At 42.2% G+C, this 22685-nt stretch overlaps 1 protein-coding gene across 4 annotated transcripts in view; it reads right to left on the bottom strand.

Annotated features, from left to right (window-relative positions):
• Nucleotides 1-3204: 3204 nt before the first annotated feature.
• The window catches only part of VPS39 (VPS39 subunit of HOPS complex), a 49480-nt gene continuing 29999 nt past the window's right edge, over nucleotides 3205-22685 (bottom strand). For 3 of the 4 annotated variants that reach the window (XM_050954940.1, XM_050954941.1, XM_050954943.1), the window contains 13 exons: nucleotides 18284-18427; nucleotides 17481-17622; nucleotides 17009-17095; nucleotides 15139-15212; nucleotides 14320-14418; nucleotides 13902-14019; nucleotides 11939-12067; nucleotides 11233-11335; nucleotides 8240-8285; nucleotides 7510-7659; nucleotides 7180-7314; nucleotides 6778-6869; nucleotides 3205-5450 (listed from right to left, as the gene is read on the bottom strand). In XM_050954940.1, the coding sequence (XP_050810897.1) occupies nucleotides 5375-5450; nucleotides 6778-6869; nucleotides 7180-7314; nucleotides 7510-7659; nucleotides 8240-8285; nucleotides 11233-11335; nucleotides 11939-12067; nucleotides 13902-14019; nucleotides 14320-14418; nucleotides 15139-15212; nucleotides 17009-17095; nucleotides 17481-17622; nucleotides 18284-18427 (1395 nt within the window). In that variant the 3' untranslated portion in view covers nucleotides 3205-5374. The remainder of the gene's footprint in view (nucleotides 5451-6777; nucleotides 6870-7179; nucleotides 7315-7509; nucleotides 7660-8239; nucleotides 8286-11232; nucleotides 11336-11938; nucleotides 12068-13901; nucleotides 14020-14319; nucleotides 14419-15138; nucleotides 15213-17008; nucleotides 17096-17480; nucleotides 17623-18283; nucleotides 18428-22685) is intronic. The other variant, XM_050954942.1, reaches the window with a different exon arrangement.

Raw genomic sequence — 22685 nt, 5'->3', positions numbered from 1 at the left:
TTTGAAAAGGTAGAGAGAACCAAGGAAACCTCGTACACGGTAAAGCCAAACTTCAAGCCACCTGGCTTTGTCCTGAATCTAATTTAATTCCCTAGTAAAATAATAGGACAAACTGAGCAATACACATTTGTAAGTGCCTGAAAGATAATGGAAGCCTGAGCAATTAGCACCATGGCTTTGAATCACAGAACTGGAAGGGACCTTAAAAGGTTATCTAGTCCAGTCCCCTGCACTCATGGCAAGACTAAATATTATCTAGACCATCCCTGACAGCTGTTTGTCCAACCTGCTCTTAAAAATCTCCAGTGATGGAGATTCCACAACCTCCCTAGGCAATTTATTCCAGTGCTTAACCACCCTGACAGAAAGCTTTCCCTAACATCCATCTTAAACCTCCCTTGCTGCAATTTAAGTCCATTGTTTCTTGTCCTATCCTCAGAGGTTAACAACAATAATTCTTCTCCCTCCTCTTTTTAACAACGTTTTATCTACTTGAAAACTGTTGTGTTCCCTTTGTCTTCTCTTTTCCAGACTAAACAAACCCATTTTTTTTTCAATCTTCCCTCATAGGTCATGTTTTCTAGACCTTTAATCATTTTTGTTGCTCTTCTCTGGACTTTCTCCAATTTGTCCACATCTTTCCTGAAATGTGGTGCCCAGAACTGGACACAATACTCCAGTTGAGACCTAGTCAGTGTGGAGTAGAGCAGAAGAATTACCTTCATGTCTTTGCTTACAACACTCCTGCTAATACATCCCAGAATTATGTTCGTTTTTTAGCAAGTGTTACACTGTTGACTCATTTTTAGCTTGTGGTTCACTATGACTCCCAGCCATAGGTGCCAATTTTCCCTGGCACCGATTGGAGCTCGCATCCCACCACACCCGCGGCCCTGCCCTGACTCCATCCTTTCCCCATCCCTGCCCCAAAGTCCCCGCCCCAACTCCACCCCCTCCCTGCCCCTATTGGACCCCTTCCCCAAATCCTGGCCCCACCTCTTCCTCAAGCATACCACATTCCCCCTCCTCCCCCCCCGTGCAGCGTTTGTAGCACAAATCAGCTGTTTCGTGACACAAGTGCTGGGAGGGAGCGGGGAGAAGCAGGACAAGGCAATGCGCCCAGAAGAAGAGATGGAAGTGGGACAGGGAGCTGCCGGTGGGTGCTTAGCATGGAGTCGGGGCTATGCTCCCAGATCCCTTTCCACAGTACTCCTTCCTAGGCAGTCATTTCCCATTTCGTATGTGTGCGACTGATTGTTCCTTCCTAAATGGAGTACTCTGCATTTGTCCTTACTGAATTTCATTCTATTCACTTCAGACCATTTCTCCAGTTTGTCCAGATCATTTTGAATTTTAATCCTATCCTCCAAAGCACTTGCAACCCCTCCCAGCCTAGAAACTTTGAGTGTACTCTCTATGCCATTATCTAAATCATTGAAGATATTGAACAAATCCAGACCCAGAACTGATCCCTGAAGGACCCCCCCTTATTATACCCTTCCAGCATGACTGTGAACCACTTATAACTCTCTGGGAATGGTTTTCTATCCAGTTTTGCACCCACTTTTTTAGTAACTCCATCAAGGTTGCATTTCCCTAGTTTGTTTACAAGGTCATGTGAGACACTATCAAAAGCTTTAGTAAAGTCAAGATATACCATGTCAACTGCTTCCCCCCACCCACAAGATTTGTTATGTTGTCAAAGAAAGCTATCAGGTTGGTTTGACACGATTTGTTCTTGACAAATCCATGCTGTTACTTATCACCTTATCTTCCAGATGTTTGCAAGGAATAAATCCAGCCAGATCATGGTTTATTTTGATCAAATTACACAATTAGACATGACAAGATTTGCAGTAGCTGTAAAAAACAAGTAGCATTGCAACAAGTTATCACTGGAGGGATTGTGTTTCAAGGAATGCTGACATGCTTGGAATGTTGGAATTCTTGGATGGGTGGAACCAGATAAGTACATCACCTCCACCAAATATCTTGAGTGAGAGGAGAAACTGGTGTAAAACTGCTTTGCTAGATAAACACTCAACCACTCCTTCCAAAATAGATGTCTAAAAAGGGTTCTGCCCAATATTTTACTATGCAACAGTCAGAATAAGTCCAAGAGCGGGAATTCCTATAAAAAACCCAATCCTGCACAACCACTGTGAACAGAGATTGTTTTCAGTATTAGGTCCGATTATGCACAAATATATAAATTAGAAAGACATAAGAATGTATTTTTTGTCAAGGTCCAAATTTCTTGGTCAAGGTATAGTCAAGGTCCAGGTTCCAGCGCAAATAATAATAAAAACAATGATAAAATAAATAAATGATATTAAGTAAATAAGATTTCCTAGTCCATACGAAAGCATCTGGTGGTCCCAATTTGGCCCATAGTCCACCTATGGACTATCCCTGCCCTACAGAATCTTGCAGCTGACACCTGCTTTCAGCAATAGGCTCCTTGAACAGCAAGCAAAGCCACTGAATCTGTCTACGGGGTTTGAAATTTATGCAGCTTCCATAGATAATGGAGTTTCCCACTTCATTGCAACTTGAAATAAAAATGTCTAAGAGCCAAAATGTCATTATCTTTAAATTAACAGGACCCTATCCTGTAACTCTTAATGATACTAAGTATTCCTACAGAAGTGAATAAACTACAAAAAAAGATGGATTATTTCTTGCTCTTCTCTTATTTTAGATAATAAATATTTATGGCAAAATCTGTTCTGCCCTTTTATATTTTACACAGGAACTGTGGATACTGATTGCAATTAATCTACTGACAACCAATTTTTCATCATCTTTGGTGGTGATTACATTTTACTCCAAGATTCGAAATATTCTATTGTGAACAGAAATTTGATTCAATGGTGGAGGGGAAGGAGTTTCCAGAAACGTTTTTCTGGCTACTCATCAGAACTTGGAGTTTAGACGATCCCCACACTACTTATACTGAAATCCCTGCACTGGTCTGAAAATTCACCATTTTGATTCCTCTATATCCTTAAATACCACAGTACTGGCAACAAATAGGGTCCTACCAAGTTCACGGTCCATTTTGGTCAATTTCACAGTCATAGGGTTTTAAAAATCATATATTCATGATTTCAGCTATTTAAATCGGAACTCAAAGGAAAGAAATAATATGTAAATCCAGAGCAGCTCAGCTAGTAACTATCATCCACACAATAAAATGAACAGACTGGTTCAGAATATTTATTACAATATATTGCTTTAAACAAAACTTCCATATGGTTAGTAAATCTAAACCATGGGATGAGAACAGACAGCAGAATTGCAGCACACACCTCACCTCTGCAAATGTATGCAAAAAAGCTGAACAGAGGCACAATAGCATCACCATGAAAGAAGAGTACACTACTGACCCCAACTGTGAGAGTGTGTGCAGATTTACTGGCAGCAGTCTGAATTACCTATCCTTCTTACCAATATCAGAAAGGTCTTGACTTTTGTACGCAAAAACTGTACGGCCTTGATAGATATCCTTCTTTCACTGTCAACTCCCAAAACATCTTCCTGTTGTACCTGAACTAGTATATAAAACACTGTACAGAATATGTGCAAATTGAATACAAGCATGTAGTATGTTCTCTTGTTCAAATAGTAAGTTTAAAAAGTAACTCCCCTAACCTCTACAGAAAGGCACCACCTGCAGTATTACCCAAGACATCGAAGGTTATTGGCAACCATAGCCTTGAAAAGAAAAAAAGAAAAAAAACAGATGGCAGAAGGAGTAGGCTATCTAACCAGGGTATGGTATTTGCAGAGTTCGAAGGTGGGGTAGGATCATTTATATCCTACAGAAGACCTGTTGCTAAAAAAGTGTTTTAAAAAAAAAAAGGACTTAAATAAACACGTAAACAGTGAAATTCAATGACATTCTGGGCAGATGAATTTTTGTTTTTAAAATTTTATTTTCTCAACTCCTTGTTTGGGGAGTATGATAGATTTTAAAAGAAAAGGAGTATAATAATTGTGTGCCATGTTCCATATAATTTAATACTTAATTACAGAAGTATGACTAAACTGAGATGTTATTACCCACATTCAATTACACTGAACCATGTGCTACTGCTGCCTTTGTTCACTGCTGCTCAGATTCTTTGTACAGTAAGTGAACATGCAAGTACTCTTATATCAACTCTGCTACAGATTAAAGTTCATGGAAAAATTAGACAAAAGTATTACAGACTATGAAGAAATATACTGCATCCAGTTTTGTGTATTTAGAATCCTTGGGCAAAGTAAACATTTTTTTAAAAAAAACCAATACCAGCCTGGGCAGAAGGGAGTTGATCTAAAGCCCTCAGACATCAAAATGCAGTCTATATTTTACTTTAATGCTGGGGAGAGAACTAGAGACTGAAGAGCTATTTACATACACAGGGATCTCAAATGCGCTCTAGAAGCTCAAGCAAGAGATACATTTCAGTCCCTGTCAAGTGTTACTTTTAGGGAGTGTTCTTTTTGGTACAAGTGCAAGTGAGAGCTTCCCTTCTTCAGACAATTGTTGCCGCTTCTCAAAAGCATCCACTCATGTTGGAAGTGACTGTACACAGTGCAAACAGTGTGAGCTAATTCATATTTACATACCTCTAACAAACTAAAATCAAAAAGGGAAAAATAAATGCTTGCCAGTGAAGCCTATAGTGTGTGACTAACCCCTGTGGAACTTCTGTGTATCACAAGGTGAGTTGATAAGCACTCTAGGCATCAAAGATAAAAATTCCTTTGTTCAACATCTAGTTATTCCCAACATTGGGAGAAAGGTGAAGTCAGACACAATTGTTCAAGTATCAGGCACCACAGCCTCTCATCCTCTTGCTTGCTCCCTCTCCCCCCCAACTTGGTGAATAAAAGTAGATTTCAATACAACGTTAAAACCGTTGCAGTGACTTTTCAAGGATTTGGCCTTCTGAGGAATATTAGAGTGAGCCACAAACAAGGTCAGATAAAGAAGTTTTTACCTGAATAGAAAATTTTTTACTTTAAAACATGCCGTCATTGGTAAACACCATAGAGGTGTTCAGAAACTAGCCTGCAAGGTTTGGAGTGCAATATAAACTCATTGCTGATCAATTTCCATTCTTCCTCATCTTGGTATGTTAAGAGGTATATATAGTTGCCAGCAATTTAACAGCTAAAAACGTCAATTTTCGAATAAGTCAGTACTGCCAAGTTATAGGTAGAGTCATTCCAGAGACATGCTGGGTACAAGCTATTTGTAAGATGTTCCTAGCAACATGCCTCAAGACTCCAGAGCATCAACTTTTCCTAAACAAGTCTTCACTTCTGTATTTCACGCGGGTGTCATGGCTAATGCAGTCCATCTAATGTATGGCAACATGTTTCAGGTGTCTGCCGTACTGACTTCTTTGGAGCAGAAGTAGTGCACAACTACTGCATTAGGGTATCGGGCAAATGCACTGTGAAGAAACAGAATAGCACACAAGATCACATGTCAGTATAATCAACACAGTTTTCCCTGTTCACTATACAAGCTTGATTTTTGTTACAGTCAGAAAAGTGACTACATAAGACTACTAGTTTCTTAATGAAGAGAATTCCTGACTAAAGTTTCAATTATAGCATCAGTTTTATTGACGATGTCCCAAGCAAAGAACTTAGCTGGAATTTACAGCAGTGTGACTCAAAAATGCCCGTTAGCTGAGTAAGTTTGGAACCACAAAGTGCAATTTTAACATGTTCACTTTTCTAAGTCTGGCATGATCCAACTTGACCAAAATGAAGCATATAGTATATACTAACCCAATATCTTCACCCAGTACTTCAAGATCATACTTAACAGGGAAAACTGGATGAATGCATACCAATAATTCAGTGCTCTAGAGACAGCTAACTGTGCTCATTAAAGCAGCAAGCAGAGAGATCTATTCCCCACCAGATTCTGAATATCAGTCATGTTTTAGAGGGGATTAATCCCACTACCAGTAACAGCAACTAAAGGTTGTTAGGTGATATAAGATTTAGTTTGGAGCTGACGCACTGAACAGGGTGAGCGAAGGAAACATTGAAGTCTCTGCTCCACATCAGCCTGATTGCTTCCTGAAAACTCCAGGGATGAAAATAGTGGGAGAAGAATTATTGGAAGTTTTGACACCAATAAAACTATTGCTGCTGCTCAGATGTATTAACACCATTGGCACATAAAGGTGCAGGTTGATTTTGGAGGCACAACGCAGCCATCACCACACTTAAGGTTTCAGATTTACAAAGCCTTTATATTATATACATTATACTTTCAAAACTGAGACCCCACCTATAAAGACTTATATAAAGAAGCCATGTGCAACCACAGAGCTTTCAGATTCCAGGATGGAAAACAAAACAAACTTTTTATAGTGCTTATCATCCACTTTGCACAGAGTTCTGAGCTCTGCAGTCAACATCTCAGGTGATGTCAGCATATCAACTACTTGCTCCATCAAATCTTAGAAGAAAAGCCTCATGAAACTTGAAATTGATTTATTGTGTCTGTACTAGAGGCTTGAAAATCCAAGAGAATATTTTTGCAGTTTATTTTTTTGTCATAGGCATCAAGAGGTTTGGCATTTTTTCCAGCCACTCTAAGATTACAGTTTCCAATTCATTGTACACTTCTGAAAGTTCTCCCTCAGTTGTTTGCTCCTGGATTTATACATCCTTACTTCTCTTCAAAAATAAGCCAGACTAATTTGTTTTTGTACCACAAGCCTCTTTAGAAATAATGCTCTCCTAGGAAGTATTAGTCACCTATTTCCTATCTTCTTTTTACACACAGTGCACACTTTTTCCTCTGTGATGATACACTTCACCTGCTGATGCAAAATCCTCTCCTCCTGAACCTGTAGGAGAATGGAAACGTGGTAATCAGTGCAATGCTGCATCTCAGCCACCTTTCTAGTCTGAATAGACAGAAGGATTAGTATTTTTAAACTACCATTAGTTTCCCACTATCCTGAAATGCCAAAGTTATGATTAGTGTGCATTTGGTAATCTTGGCTACACTACACTACACCACCATCTAGAGGACAAGTTTCCTGTACTGGTAATGAAGAGTTCAATTTTTTTTGTTTTTTGTTTACAGTCTTTCCATTTAACAGAACTTTTGAAAAATAAATCTGATAAATGAGGATGAAAGAGGTGGGTACAAACCCTCAGGAATTCTGCATGGAGAAGATTTTTGAGTACTTGGTTGAATCGTTTCTTCTGGGCATTTTCTTCAAGGACTTTTTCTAGGAAGATTCGAATCTCACTAATTTGAGTATTTGCTGGGAGCAGGTTTATAGCCTAGAAGGGACAAGGACAAGTTGTAATAAAGATGAAGGGGTATGGTAGGGAAAAAAAAAATCTCAGTCCTATTTCTTTTTGGTCCAGATACTTTAGGATCTGTTCCCAGGGCCTACCCTTAACTCTGTGTGTTTCATTGTAATTCAAGATATAGCAACTATCCATACCACCACCTATAAAATAAGGAATCCTTACCTTGGTAGTATCTAATTTGCTGTGGTGCAATTCTAAAACCTGCAGGGCAGCCTGGAGATTGGCTTGAGGCTCCAACAGTTCCATCTTGATTGGCCCCAAGCAATGAACACTAGGTGGCGATAGATACATCCGGAGCAGAGCCAGATACACCTGTTTCACCCAATAAAGACTGAAGTACATCAGACAGACACCACTGAACTCTAACCACTACAGGGCTAACTCTGCAATACACCGTGGCATTGGCAAGTAGGGATTTTGACACCGATTTAAAATCTATTAGCGTTAAGCAGCTTGTCTCCTCAACAAGTTTGTGCATTGATTAATTTCCAAGCCTTCAGCACAGAACAAGTTTTAGATATTAAAATTTGAACCTCCTTTGAATACACACTATAGAATGACTCATCTGCTGTCTGTAGCAAGTAGCAAGTTTTATTATTTTTTATTCTTGTTAGCAGCATCAACACAGCCCAGAGGGACAGAGCTGGATGAATTGTTGGCCAGTGAAAAAGTTCAATCATTTCCTACAACCTGACAACATTCCAAATAGGAGAGAAGTTGCAAAAAATGTACTACAAGTTCCTTAATAGCAGAAGATGATACAGAGGACCCTGCCCCCGAGAAGTTCTGAGCAAACATAGGTCTACTTTAAATTGGCCGAATATGGAGACAATAGTTATAATTCATATATCACTCACATCAACAACAAGAATATGGACATAAAGCTACTCACATCTTTGTTGCCATCTTTGCTTCTGTCATAGTGTTTATGGCAGTACCTACAACAGACGTGAAACGAATGAAGTGTGGGACTGTCTTGTAAACCAATACATCCACACAGGCTATACGTATTAACAGTTTGGACAGCCTCAGCAACACAGAACATGTACTAAAAAGTAGAGCAGAGCAGAGCATTTACAAGGGGCACTTTTCATTTTCAGCTATGCAATGCTGGTGAAAAGGGGAGATTTTAAAACTTTTTTAAAATACTTGTCTCATTCCAAGATATTTAAATTTGAAATAAACAGTTAATTGTGTTCTGGGGTGTAAACAAACAAAAATATCTGAGAAACTTGACTTAGGTTGACTATCAGTGCAGCCAAGGAAATAAATGGATAAATCCTAGGGGTAACAGGCCAATGAATGGTAACAATTTAAAATACAAGAGGTGCCTGATCAGCACACAGCAGCGTGAATGCCTCCCAATAGGTGTTACCCAAAGAGGAATGCACAAAGTTAGGTTTATCAGCCCCCATGTCTAGCTACAGTAACTACAATGGTAAGTGAGGAGTTATGTTCCTGAAAAATGTGACTTTACTTGAAACAATGTTAAGCGAATCCAATTTCCCCATAAGAATTGATGTAAATACGCGGGGTTAGGTCCCAGGGAAATTTTTTTCAACCAGACAAAAAAAAAAAAAAAAGACGTACACACACACACACACACACACAATTTATTACTGGTACACAGCAATGATGATTGTGAAGCTTGGTTGAGGTGGTGAAGTCATAGGGTGAGATATTTCCCAGGAAATGCCTTACTGCTAAATGATGAACTAGCAATTGGCTGAGCCCTCAAGGGTTAACTCGTTAACGCAGCTTCACACTCTACAAGGCAGCACGAATGGAGGGAAGGGAGACACAGGGCCAGCTCCAGGCACCAGCTTATCAAACAGGTGCTCGGGGCAGCACTTTCAGGGATTCGGCAGCAATTCAGCGGAGGGTCCCTCACTCCCGCTCGGAGCGAAGAACCTCCGGCTGAATTGCCGCAGATTGCGATCACGGCTTTTTTTTTATTTTTTTTTTTTTTGGGGGGGCGGGGGCTGCTTGGGGCAGCAAAACCCCTGGAGCCGGCCCTGGAGAGACAGCAAGTCAGACAGACACACACCATGTATGAGAGAGAGAGAGAGAGAGAGAGATGCACATTGCCCCTTTAAGTACGCTGACCTCACACTAAGTATACTGCCTTTTTAAGTAGATCAGCAAGTTGAAATAGCAGCTGCTGCCAGGAAGCTCCCTCCGTCCAGAGCCCTGTCATGTGCTCCCACTGCTCTGTGGAAGATGGAGTAAACTGGATTCAGGAGCAGGGGAAAGGGGGACACCCTGACATTGGCCCCCTCTTCTGCCTCCTGCCGCCCCCCCCCCCCCCCCACAGCAAGCAAGAGGCTCTGGAGAACAGCTCCAAGGCAGAGGGCAGGAACAGCACATGGCAGTGGGGGGGAGGGACAGCTGCTGCACAGGGAACTTAGGGGAGCAAGGAGCTCATAGGGGGGCTGCCGGTCCATTCTGGTGCCAAGGCTCCAGTAGCTAGCTGCAATGGGCTGCTCTTCCTGCAAGCAGTGAACAAAGCAGACAGCTGCCAAATGACGCTATGAGGGAGCATTGCACAACTTTAAATGAGCATGTTCCCTAATTGATCAGCATCATAACAACGAAACAAGATTAACCGGGATGACTTTAAGTGAGGAGTACAAAGAAACCCTTTGAAGCCCACCTGCCAATATCTAGGTGCTGGTTAGGTGTATTTTCATCCAAATGCTTTGAATTTGTTCAAAAACACAGAGAGGAATCAGCCATAGATTCCACCTAGTAGGAGTAGCTGCAGCAGCAGACAAAGCAGGGACACTGCATGGGGGTGGGGGAGAGGGCAAAAAGTGGCCCTAGCTCAGCCACCCCTTCCATAGCACCACCTAGACTCAAATGGGGACCTACCACTCCCTCACCAGGAGACTCCAGGGAAAAACTGCAGAGGAATGATGCAAGGAACTACAGCCCACAGGAGCAACTGCAAAAGCAGCCAAGGCAGGGACCTGCAGTCATTCAGAGAACTTTCCACAGTGCTGACTGAAATTTCTCTGCCATGTGCTGAATGCCTGTTTGCTCCAGCCCTCCCACTTTCCCAGTTTCTTAACCTCAGTTTCACTCCATACCCATCCCCCTCACCACCTTCCCTTTTCATGCAAGTTATCCGCCCCTCCCAGCTAACCCCTCTCTCCTGCCCGCTGCCAAAAAAATGGAACTATTATGACAGTGCTTCCTCTGCTTGTGTTGTATGCTTTCCCCTAGCCTCTGTCTTGTCTATTTAGATTGTAAGATCAGAGCAGGAACTGTTCGCTGTTCTGTCTTTGTGACATACTAGCACAATGGGGCCTCACTCTCAATTGGTTCTTAGGCCCCATCATAATAAACATGCTGTTGTCCAACCACCATCAGCTGCTAATGGAAAAGAATCTCCTTGCTAACATAGTTCCTTCTAATTAAGGAAGAAGATTGCAGTAGAAAATTAACATGAGAGTTGTTCATAGCTAAACAAAGAGAAAGCAACAAGTAATAATAGGGCACAAGCTAAGAGACAACAGGAAGTGCTTATATTACAGGGTGAAAAACTAAAAGCCTGTGAGTAACTGCTCTGCTATTCAAGACTGATGGGAGCCTAAGTAAAGAAACAGGTACTTGGCTTGAGGCACTGACAAATGCAACAGCATGGGAAGGCCAAGCCTCAAGAAATGTGGGGATGCTAGCTGTGATCAGAAGGCGCACAGAATCCTAACTAACAAGTGTGGCAGGTATGAGAGATCAAAAATGTTACAATACCTATCTTGTTCTAAGTGCACATATAACATTTAACAACCCCACTCCACTCACAGAGACATGAAGCAGCAACGGTTGGAGAAGCTATTTAAAAAAAAACAAAACACAAAACTGGACATTCAGGGAGAGGCTTACAGTTCAGCCATTTTAGTATCCTTCAGAATGTGGACATAGATAATGAGGGCTTGTTCATGCTTCCCCATACGACCCAACAGCAGGGCACGTTCTTCTAGGAGGCCTAGAGGGGAACATCACAAAGAAATAATCAGGCCTGCCACAGAAAAGGGAATACTCAAGCTTCACTACAACAGACCAAAGAACTGGATGACATGGGGATAGGAGTGAAAAGCAGGAGAAAAATATAAATTGTGGCATGAAGAGAAGGTCAGAGACTACAAACACGATGATCTATCCAGGTCAAACACTATCACTTTACTAGCTTCTGAACTATTTCTGCCAGTGCCCCCCACCACCTTTTTCATTTAACATGCTTGGGATTCTTAACAATGCCCATAGGATGCTTCAAGGGCCATTACTGGTCTGGAGCAATCCAAGCTCATCTACATGTTACAGTATAAATTTAAAAAAAGTCAGTCAGTCATCAGCTCGTCTTCTCCCACCCCAGTCCCAGAGGGGAATCCCACTACCAGTCACAAAGCCCAAACAGACAACACTGGCGCATGCAACAATGATTGGCAACTACTGACCTAATAGTTCTTTTCCATTTCAGTTACTATAATTTTATAAAAAGGAAGGAGGAGATTACAGAAACATGTTGCTGTGCAACATGAATCTAAATAGATCTCAAGCTGAAGGAAGCTAGAGCATGACTAGCACATACCATCAAAGGGGAAATCACTGATGAGACGACTAGGTTCATAGCAGCTAGAAATCTCAAGAAAACAGAGCAGCTTTCTCCGATACTCCCCCAGGTCTCCTTCCTCCTCTCCAGCAGGCACTGGAATTTTATCTGTGAGGGGGAGAAATCTGTCAGAGTTAATGTTATATGAGTTCTCCCATAGTAACATAAGGGAACAGGGAGACAGGGCATTTTCACCAAACTATTGTGCAAGAAGTCAAATGTTGTTTACAATACCCCATGCACTGAGGACCATGTGCAATAAAAGATGCATGAATAACTCTTAGGGAGTTTCAGAGTAGCAACTGTGTTAGTCTGTATTCACAAAAAGAACATATATGCCATCATGTGCCAACAATGCCCCTTTGCCATGTACATTGGCCAAACCGGACAGTCTCTACGCAAAAAAGAATAACGGACACAAATCTGACATCAGGAATCATAACATTCAAAGCCCAGTAGGAGAACACTTCAACCTCTTTGGTCACTCAGTAGCAGACTTAAAAGGTGACAATTTTCAACAGAAAAGCTTCAAAAACAGACTCCAACGAGAAACTGCTGAGCTTGAATTAATATGCAAACTATACCCCATTAACTTGGGTTTGACTAGAGACTGGGAGTGGCTGGGTCATTACATATATTGAATCTATTTCCCCATGTTAAGTAGCCTCACACCTCCTCGTCAACTGCCTAAAATGGGCCATCTTGATTATCACTACAAAAAGTTTTTTCCCTCCTGCTGATAATACCTCATCTTAATTAATTAGCCTCTTACAGTTGGTATAGCTACTTCCACCTTTTCATGTTCTCCGTAGGTATATATACGTCTTACTATTTGTTCCATTCTATGCATCTGATGAAGTGGGCTGTAGCCCATGAAAGCTTATGCTCAAATAAAATTTGTTAGTTTCTAAGGTGCCTCAAGTACTCCTGTTCTTCTTAAGGAGTTGGAGGACTATGGTCTCCTTTTTTGGACCACTTGATAATGAAGCAGAAAGCCTCTCTTTCCCAAACCCCAGAATTCAGGAAAGAATAGTATCAATTCCACATAACCATGGCGGGGGGGGGTTTGGAAGTTTCTCATTGCTTCCTAGAATTTCCTTTAACACACGAAACTATAAGCTCCATGTTAGTTCACCACTATTGTACTCCCTTCATCCCATACTAGAAGCATGCTGTGCTCTTTTTCCTAGGAAATGCACTAGCAAAGAGAAACTATAATTTAAATCATTGGTGACATGAATAATAGACAGTTTGTTCATAAAATCTGTGGACGACACCAAGATGGGAGGGGTTGCAAGCATTTTGGAGGACAGGATTGGAATTCAGAAGGACCTGGATAAATTGTAGAATTGGTCTCATACTTTAAGAATGATGTGGATAAATGGTAGAGAGTTCAGAGGAGTGCAACAAAAATGATAAAAAGGTTTAGAAAACCTGACCTATGAGGAAAAGTTAAAAAAAACTTGGCGTGTTTTGTCTTGAGAAAAGCAGACTGAGGGAGAGCCTGACAACAATCATCAAGTATGTTATGGTCTGTTATAAAGAGGATGATGATAACTGTTCTCTGTGTCCACTGAAGGCAGGACAAGTAGTAATGGCCTTAATCTGCAGCAAGGGAGATTTAGGCCAGATATTAGGAAAGCTTTTAGCTGTAAGAATAGTTAAGCACTGAAACAGGATTCAAAATTAAAAAAAAAGGGGGGGGGGGGGAGGGCAGTGGAATCCATCTCTGCAGGTTTTTAAAAACAGGTTACACAAACATCTATCAGGTATACATGATCCTGCCTCAGCAAAAAGGATGGACCAGATAACGGGTTGAGGTCCATTTGACCCCTACATTTCCAAGAGACTTTTAAGGCAATGTCTAGCCAGTGTACTCTGCAATCTCCCTTTCCTGGGCCACTGCCTGTTGCAAGGTAAGGCAGAGCATGGTTAGAAGTACCTGCAGGGAAGGAGCTGAGATATTCCTTCATTAATCCCTGCACCTTCTCACAGTACAGCTGGATCAGACAATTGTGGAATTCTGAGCCCGTCTCCTCCCAAACATGGATGATGTGTTCCTGTGAACATAAACACACAGTTCCCGAGTTCATCAAAAAAAAATACTTTCTCTTCCTTCAGAAAGTGATTCAGTGCAGTCTATCAACAGTTGCACACTTGTCTCCACTGACCACCACTTAGGAATGTCAAAAATGGCTCTCAAGTCCCACTCACTTCCACCTCCTAACAACTGTATATTCTGTTTATTTCACCTCATGTTGAACTTAGCATTCTTCACAACATTCAGATCAACACTCAAGAGCAGAAGCTTGATATAGATATCTTAAATTAGCAGCACTTTTTTCACTACAAGTTCTTACCAGGTAAGGGATAGCCAGGCTTTTAAAGCTTTCTATCAAGAAGTTGAGTACTTTGTCTCGAGGCAAGGATTCTACTTCAGGAAGGTCTTCTGTAAATATCTGCCAAACAAAATTTCTATTCAGGGACTGATTCTTAAATGTAGAGTGTAATCTCATTTTTCTGAGGCAGAAGGATCAGAGATATTGCAACACACAAGCCCTCAAATCAGATGTGGAAGCTCTCTGAAGAATGATAGCAGCAGATTCACCCACTTGGCACTGCCTTGTATCTGGAATAAGCAGCAACACTCTCCATTGCTACCCTATGTATCATATACATTGCCTATTAAAAAGTGCACTTAAGCTTGTATTCTACCACCAGAAGCTGCAGCAGAGAAGGAATGAAAAACATGAGTAATTTATAGCGGGTATTTAAAATATACCATATCAAACTGTGTGCAACCACAAAATACATTATTAATTGTAACATTACATAGGGTCCTTATTGCTGGTTACAGCAAAAGCCCCCTGTGCAGAGGGAACTGCATGGATGTGAAGCTTTAGTTGTAGTGAAACTATTCCCACATGCTCATCTTCGGGTAGAAGGCTATATAAGGAAACAGAGCATTCCTATCTACCTCCTTCCACTACCAGAAAGATAAGGTTCTTTAATATCTGCACTGAATGTAAGTGAAAAACTAGGCATCGCATTGGAGTTCAATGATAATAATTGGACTCCAATCTCTACCCAGGCTTCTGAGGATAAGGACAAACAAACTGTGCTATACTAATGGTATCAAATAGCCAGATGAAAGATACATCTAATGTAGCAACTCTTACCTTCAAACCATCATCAGGAAAGTCTCTGAGCACCCACGTGGAATAGAGGAACACCAAGTGCAAGTTTTCTGTGCCTGGAACAAGAACCAAAATTAATAACACTCACCACTATTTGAAGAACCAGTTCCCGCACAAGCAGTGATTTGCATAGTGAAGTATTTTCACAACCTGAGGTGCTAGAAGTTTGATTTAAGAAAAAAACAGAGCTTGAATTAGAGAGAGCAAATTCTGTGCTAAGGCCCCAGTTTGCTATTCAGCTAGCTCCTGCTTGAAAAATCAAGTCAGCCAAATACTATGGTATCATTAGACTTATACAATCACAAGAAAAACAAGATCCAATGGCTGGAAACTGAAGTAACAAAATTTAGACAAAGATGCTCTTTTAAAATAAAAGAGTAATTAACTATTGGAACAACTTGCCAGGGGTTGTGGTGGATTCTTCATCACCGGAAATTTTTAAGTTTTTTTGAAAAAATATTCTCTACTTTAAAAAGGAATTATTTCATGGAAGTCCTAAAGCCTATGCTATATCAGACTAGATGGTCACAACACTTCTGATCGTATAATCTCGAGATGCCAACCTTGCTCTGGGAGCAAGTTAGGGAGGAATAGGGAAGTTGATTGGACCTGTGCCAACTGCCAAAGTTGGGAAGCCAAATACAGACGGAGTCTGGAGTAGTGCCTAAACGCATCTAATCCATATTAGAAGCGCTTCTGTGCATATCAGAGTAATAACAGTATTCAAGATGAAGTGACATTTAGTAACAAACATCAGTAGCCACAACCAGGTCAGACCATGACTTTGGTCACATCTCTACACATTTTTAAATCACCCACAGCAGCCATTTTTATTAACACTGGTGGCTGGTGAACTTTGGGGCAAGTCACTGCAGCATACCCAACAACCCCTCACCCACACACACACACACCCCAGGCATGCCTGCTTCCTCCCATGGCAATATCTCCCCCACACACACACATACTTCCCCCCACACCCCACCCCAATCATAGGTGCAACCAAAATTTTCCTGAGGGGCCACCCCCACAGAAGCATGCATGTTTATATGGGGTTCCTTCCTCTGCATAGTCACGACCTCTTTTTCCCCCATGCCTCCCCCCTAGAAACAGAGACCTCTGCCCCCATATCCATCTGTGGCCAAGAGCTTCCCCCTCCTGGTTGTGTCCTTCCATCAAAAACAGGCAGAAGGAGAATATTGGCCTTAAGAAAGCTGCCCTCTTACACTGATTAGGGCCCTTCATTGCCTAGGCCTGGACCTCCGTCCCAGGATGATCCTCCTGTCATGTGCCCTCTCTTCCTCTGGCTTCTTTCCCAGACTGTGCAGTAAGGGTCAGCCAGAAAACATGCCACTGTCAGGGGGCTTGGGGAGCCGATTCATTGCCCAAGCCTCATGTTGCATGTTGCACTTTAACTGCCTTATGTGGACTCCCTGGCGCATTCTAGGTACCGAGAGCGCATTACCATAACCCAACAGCACCCTAACCCATTCAAAATCACCATGGTTTGCTTTCTGTCAGGCCCTTACTGCACCACAGGGGCACTGGAGCAGAAAGCCCCTTGAAGCCATGGCACTACTTGTGGTGTTCATATGAACGAGTGGTAGTGAGTGACTGACGCGTGCACACACTTCATGTTATACACATAAAAATGTGTATGTTTGCAAATTCATAGATTTAAGCCAGAATTAGTAATTTTGTAACTACATGTACAAATTGGGAGGATTACAGAAAATATGGATGGTTGGCATCTCTGCAATTTATGAAAATTCACAAAAAATAATCTAGGTAATAAGGGTTAGAGGCATCCCTTTAAAAAAAAAAAGATTCCCACTTACCCCTGGTCTGCACTCACCCAAATGCTGTAGATACTGCACTGTCCTTTCGTGGCCCTTCAAAGGTGAGTTGGCTTTCTTTGATTGATCCACTAGCACCTGCAGAGCTTTTAGTAGAAGCAAGAGGTCAATGCCATGGGGATTATCCTTAAATTTAGAAAGCAGCTTCCTGCATTCACTGAGAACTCGTGTTCCTGGGAGAGCAGGCCAACAAATTGTGCTCCCCATTAGGTTAACCATTGCAGCAGAACAGAAAAAATGATTTTTACATGTCAACTTTTTGCTACAAAAGCAGCTCTTGGCAAGGACATACTCTAGGCAATTAGCAGGGATAAATACTTCAGTCAAATTATTTAATCAAGAGACTGCTACAATGGGTAGGCCATTCTGAAATACTGTTAAGAATGGATAAACTGACTCATCAGCAAGAGATGGGTTAAGATGTGTAGCAGAAGTGTGCACTCTATTCACCCCTGTTCCTTCCTCACTTACCTTTTTCATGCAGCCCTTTCTTCTCATACAGTATTATCAGCTCACTGTACTTGTGTGCCTTCTTCAGTACATGCTCACTCTCTTCTATGTGGCAGTGATTGTTCTCCAGACGTAGCAACGGTGCTACCAGAGCTACATTTGTCTGCAAGCAAGGCAAGGGCATTTAGAGGTTTCAGATTCATGAACTGTGTACTCAGGCTCATAGTGTCCAACACTATAATCAAGAACAAGGAAGGGGAGGAGATCCAGAAAAGAGAAAGTATCCATTATGGCACAAGTGGGATTTTAACATTTGAAAGAGAGTCCTCTACTCTGTCCATTTTACATGCAGTTTAACTTTGGTGGTCAGTGAGCAAGCAGACAGCCAGTGGCCTATATACCAGCACTTCTTTACTCACTATGGTGGAGGCCAGCTGTTGAGGAACATTAACTTCAGGAGTAATGGTCTCAGACAACTGTCTCCATCTAGTTAAGCACAGCAATGAGAGACAAGGATGCTTACAAATATGCAGGTATTTCTTATACTTCAAAACAGAATAGTCCTCTTTAAGGAAAGGCAACCTTGCAAATCCAGGGAAGTAAACAGATACGCTTGCCAAGTTCAGTGAAGCTGTCTACTGCTAACAAAGAAATAAGATGATATGAAATTAAGTTCCACAAGCACTTTAGTCCATGAAGGACAGATGTTCACTTTGACAACCTCAAATGAAACTATTCCTTTTCCTATCTTCCAATTTTCCCCACCCTAAACTCCTAATGGAGTTTACTTTTTATAGGCTCGCTGGGTTAGGCAGGGAACTCACATGTAGGTAACACTTGAGCAAGGTGGTGTCAATGATTTGGAGCAACTTCTTTTTGGATTTGATGGTGGGTGTTCCTTCCATGAGGGGTGAGGTGCTGGACTGGTGGTCTGAGTCATTTAATTTCTTTACCAGCTGACTTCTTTTCTGCAGAACACAGAATGAGATTTTAAAAAAGTATGGATTTTATTCCACCATCCCGCTAATACCATTCCAAAGGAAAAAACATAGGCCAACCTAAACCTTCTTAATTATAATGCATTACACACACCCAGCAACTGTCCCTTCGCAAGCATCTCAAATTTAGATTTATGATGTGTCCATCCATAACTCTGGGTGCATTTAAAAGATTTAATTTCTAAAACCCATAAAATTGGAACTAGTGTCCAGAGCTAAAGTGTCCCCACAAACAAAGTTCTGCCACCACCCACTTCCGCTTGCTCTGCCAACCCTCTCGTTCAGGAAAAGCCTGGGCAAATAAGTGTCATCTGCAGTGTAATCTATTGGCCAATATATTTGTTCTCTAGTGGTCAAAGAGGAAGGGCAATACAGAACTGATGATCACTTCCTGAAAACAGCCTGCCTCCAGTCCTTCCCAGTTTATGCCAGGGAACTTTTAGCTCTAAGGCCTCAACTAATTTCACCTTCCATGATATCACACCATGACATCACACCATGACAGGAGCAGTCCCCAATGTATACTAATTTTACACCCCCAATTAATCTGAGAAGCCTACTGTTAATCTACATTAACCAAGTTTTGTGAAAATTTAAGATTTGACATTTGTTTAAGAAAAAAGCACAGATGTCCAGCTCCTTTTGGTGATGTCTTTCACCATCTATCTTTAATAGACCAGCATGTCACAAACTAGTGAGAATAAATCTATAAATATAGAAAGTAATATTTAGTCACTACTTTTAATTAAGTAAGTCTAGGAAAGTAAACTATCAAAGTTTGTCAGCACTGTAAGTACTTACAGAAACCAGCCAAATTCTCAGCTGGTATAGCTCCACTGATTCCACGCTAGCTGAAGTTCTAGTTTTTAATCTTTACCAAACTTTCTTGATCCTATAAATCACTATGTAGTTAGGTTTTTTAGCTATCAACCAAAGTTATTGACAGTATGTTTAAAATTTACACTATGTACAAGAAACACCAATACTGCAGTCTGGGTCCTCTTCCAATTTTAACAATCTACAGTTACATTAAACTGCTAAAAACACACTTCTGACCAGGTGTAAAATCATAAGAAACAGTTACTACAACTGTGGTTCTTCGAGAGGTGATGCAGATATGTGTTCCACTTCAGCTCCAGTGTACTAGGCGCGCGCACACACCTGAAAATTTTGCCTAGTAGTACCCATAGAGGGCAGCACTCAGTTCGTGGCCACAGGCACACACTCCCCCAACCCCCAAGCTATACGAGACAGCACTGCCCCAATTCCCCTCAGTTCCTTTGCATCAAATATTCAGAGACTAGAGTCCAATGCAGAGGGGATGGAGGGTGGGTTATGGAATGCATGTCTGCATCATATATTGAAGAACCACAGTTACAGTAAACGTTTCTTCTTTTGAGTAGATACGCCTGAGATACCTCCTTGCCTGAGGACGTTGTGAAGGCTAGGACTATAACAGGGTTTAAAAGAGAACTAGATAAATTCTTGGAGATTAAGTCCATTAATGGTTATTAGCCAGGATGGATAAGGAATGGTGTCCCTAGCCTCTGTTTGTCAGAGGGTGGAGATGGATGGCAGGAGAGAGATCACTTGATCATTACTTGTTAGGTTCACTCCCTCTGGGCCACCTGCCATTGGTCCCTGTCAGCAGACAGGATACTGGGCTGGATGGACCTTTGGTCTGACCCAGTACGGCCATTCTTATACAGCTGTTTGTGTATATATATGTTCTTATACAGCTGTGTGTATTTGACTTAGCTGCCTCAGAAGCAGTATCCACCCCCAGGAGGCAGGGCTCAGAATCTACCTAAACAAGAATCACCCTATCAAAACTTGCATCCTCCCTGGAAGATGCAGTAATGGCATAAAGGTTCACAAATGTATGGATGACCATGTAACAGCCCTGTAAATGTCCATTATTGAGACATCACTGAGGAATTCTATTGATGTTCCTTGTGCTCTCATAGAACAAGCTCACATCTGCTGAGGAGGCACAGCTGAAGCTATTTAATATGAAGCCTTGATACAGGATGTTACCCATTTAGAGATAATCTGAAGAGACTGCTTGCCCCTCCATACAATCTGCATAAGACAAACAGGTAAAGGGAAGCACAAAGTGGTTTATTCCTGTTCAGACAGAAGGCTAGACATCACCTGACATCCATGTGTCAAGACGCTGCTCTTCCAGAGATGACCGCAGCTTAGGAAAGAAAAGAGGTAAATATACTGCCTGGTTCAAATGGAACTGACAAAATGTTGGATGTAGTCATAAGAAGTCGCTTTGTCCTTACAGAACTGAAAATAAGGAGGCTCCACCACCAGAGTCTGCAACTCTCAAACTCTCCTTGCAGGTGTTAATTGCTATCAGAAATCACAGCCATCTGACACAAAAACAGAAAGGCAAGATGCCAGGGGCTCAAATGGAAGTCTCATTAAAGCCACTAGGACCATTTTACGATCCCATAGAGGACCAAGCTCATGGACTGGAAGATGGAGACGAAGCCTTATAAGAATCTTGCTATCATGGTATTGGAGAAGACTGATCTTCCTTGAGTGGAGGGATGAAATGCTGATATTTCTGCCAGAGGTACTCTCAACAAACCAAGCACAATGCCAGAAGGTGCAGCGAGTACTCCAAGCTGGCTCCTATTCAAGACATGGTCAGCTGAATTTTGAGGGCTGATGAGCACACCAAAAACTGCTTCCATTTAGCTGAATAGGCCATTCCAGTAGAGGGCTTTCATCTGTTGACTAGGGGCTGTTCAACAGCTGCCAAATACCACACTTTCTCCTCATTCAGCAATGAAGCAGCCAAACCAGGAGATGCAGGGAGTTGAGTACAGAATTGTAGAATCATAGGACTGAAAGGGACATTGAGAGGTCATCTAGTCCTGTCCCCTGCTCTTACAGCAGGACCAAGTATTATCTAGACCAGTGATTCCCAAACTTGTCCCACCACTTGTGCAGGGAAAGACCCTGGCGGGCCCGGCCGGTTTGTGTACCTGCCGCATCCATAGGTTTGGCTGATCGCGGCTCCCAGGGGCCGCGGTTCACTGCTCCAGGCCAATGGGAGCTGCTGGAAGTGGCAGCCAGTATGTCCCTTGGCCCGCGCCGCTTCCAGAAGCTCCCATTGGCCTGGAGCAGCGAACCGCGGCCCCTGGGAGCAGCGATCAGCCGAACCTGTAGACGGGGCAGGTACATAAACAGTTCGGGCCCGCCAGGGGCTTTCCCCGCACAAGCGGCGAAAGAAGTTTGAGAACCACTGGTCTAGACCATCTGACAGGTGTTTGTCTAACCTGCTCTTTAAAAACTCCAATGATGGAGATGCCACAATCTCCCTAGACAATTAATTTCAGTGCTTAACTATCCTGATGGTAGGAAGTTTTTCCTAATGTCCAATTTAACATAAGAACAGCCATACTAGGTCAGACCAAAGGTCCATCTAGCCCAGTACCCTGTCTTCTAACAGTGGCCAATGCCAGGTGCCCCAGAGGGAATGAACAGAGCAGGCAATCAGCGAGTGATCCATTCCCTGTCGCTCATTCCCAGCTTCTGGCAAACAGAGGCTAGGGACACCATCCCTGCCCATCCTGGCTAATAGCCATAGAATATCAGGGTTGGAAGGGACCTCAGGAGATCATCTAGTTCAACCCCCTGCTCAAAGCAGGACAAATCCCCAACTAAATCATCCCAGCCAGGATTTCATCAAGCCTGACCTTAAAAACCTCTAAAGAAGGAGATTCTTCCAGCTCCCTAGGTAACCCATTCCAGTGCTTTACCACCCTCCTAGTGAAATAAATTTTTCCTAATATCCAACCACTGAAAACAGTCTAGTTCCATCCTCTTTAGGAACCCCCTTTGAGGTACACCTCTACCCCGATATAACACAAATTCAGATATAACGCAGTAAAGCAGTGCTCCGGGGGGGAGGCTGCGCATTCTGGAGGATCAAAGCAAGTTCAATATAACAGTTTCACCTATAATGCGGTAAGATTTTTTGGCTCCCAAGGACAGCATTATATCAAGGTAGAGGTGCGGTTGAAAGCAGCTATCAAATCCCTCCTCGTTCTTCTCTTCTGCAGGCTAAACAATCCCAGTTCCCTCAGCCTCTCCTCATAAGTCATATGCTCCAGCCCCCTAATCATTTTTGTTGCCCTCCGCTGAATTCTTTCCAATTTTTTCAAATCCTTCTTGTAGTGTGGGGCCCAAAACTGGACATAGTACTCCA

This window comes from Gopherus flavomarginatus, chromosome 5 (genome assembly GCF_025201925.1).
Source record: "Gopherus flavomarginatus isolate rGopFla2 chromosome 5, rGopFla2.mat.asm, whole genome shotgun sequence".
NCBI lineage: Eukaryota > Metazoa > Chordata > Testudines > Testudinidae > Gopherus > Gopherus flavomarginatus.
This window is presented reverse-complemented; position numbering and strand designations above follow the sequence as displayed.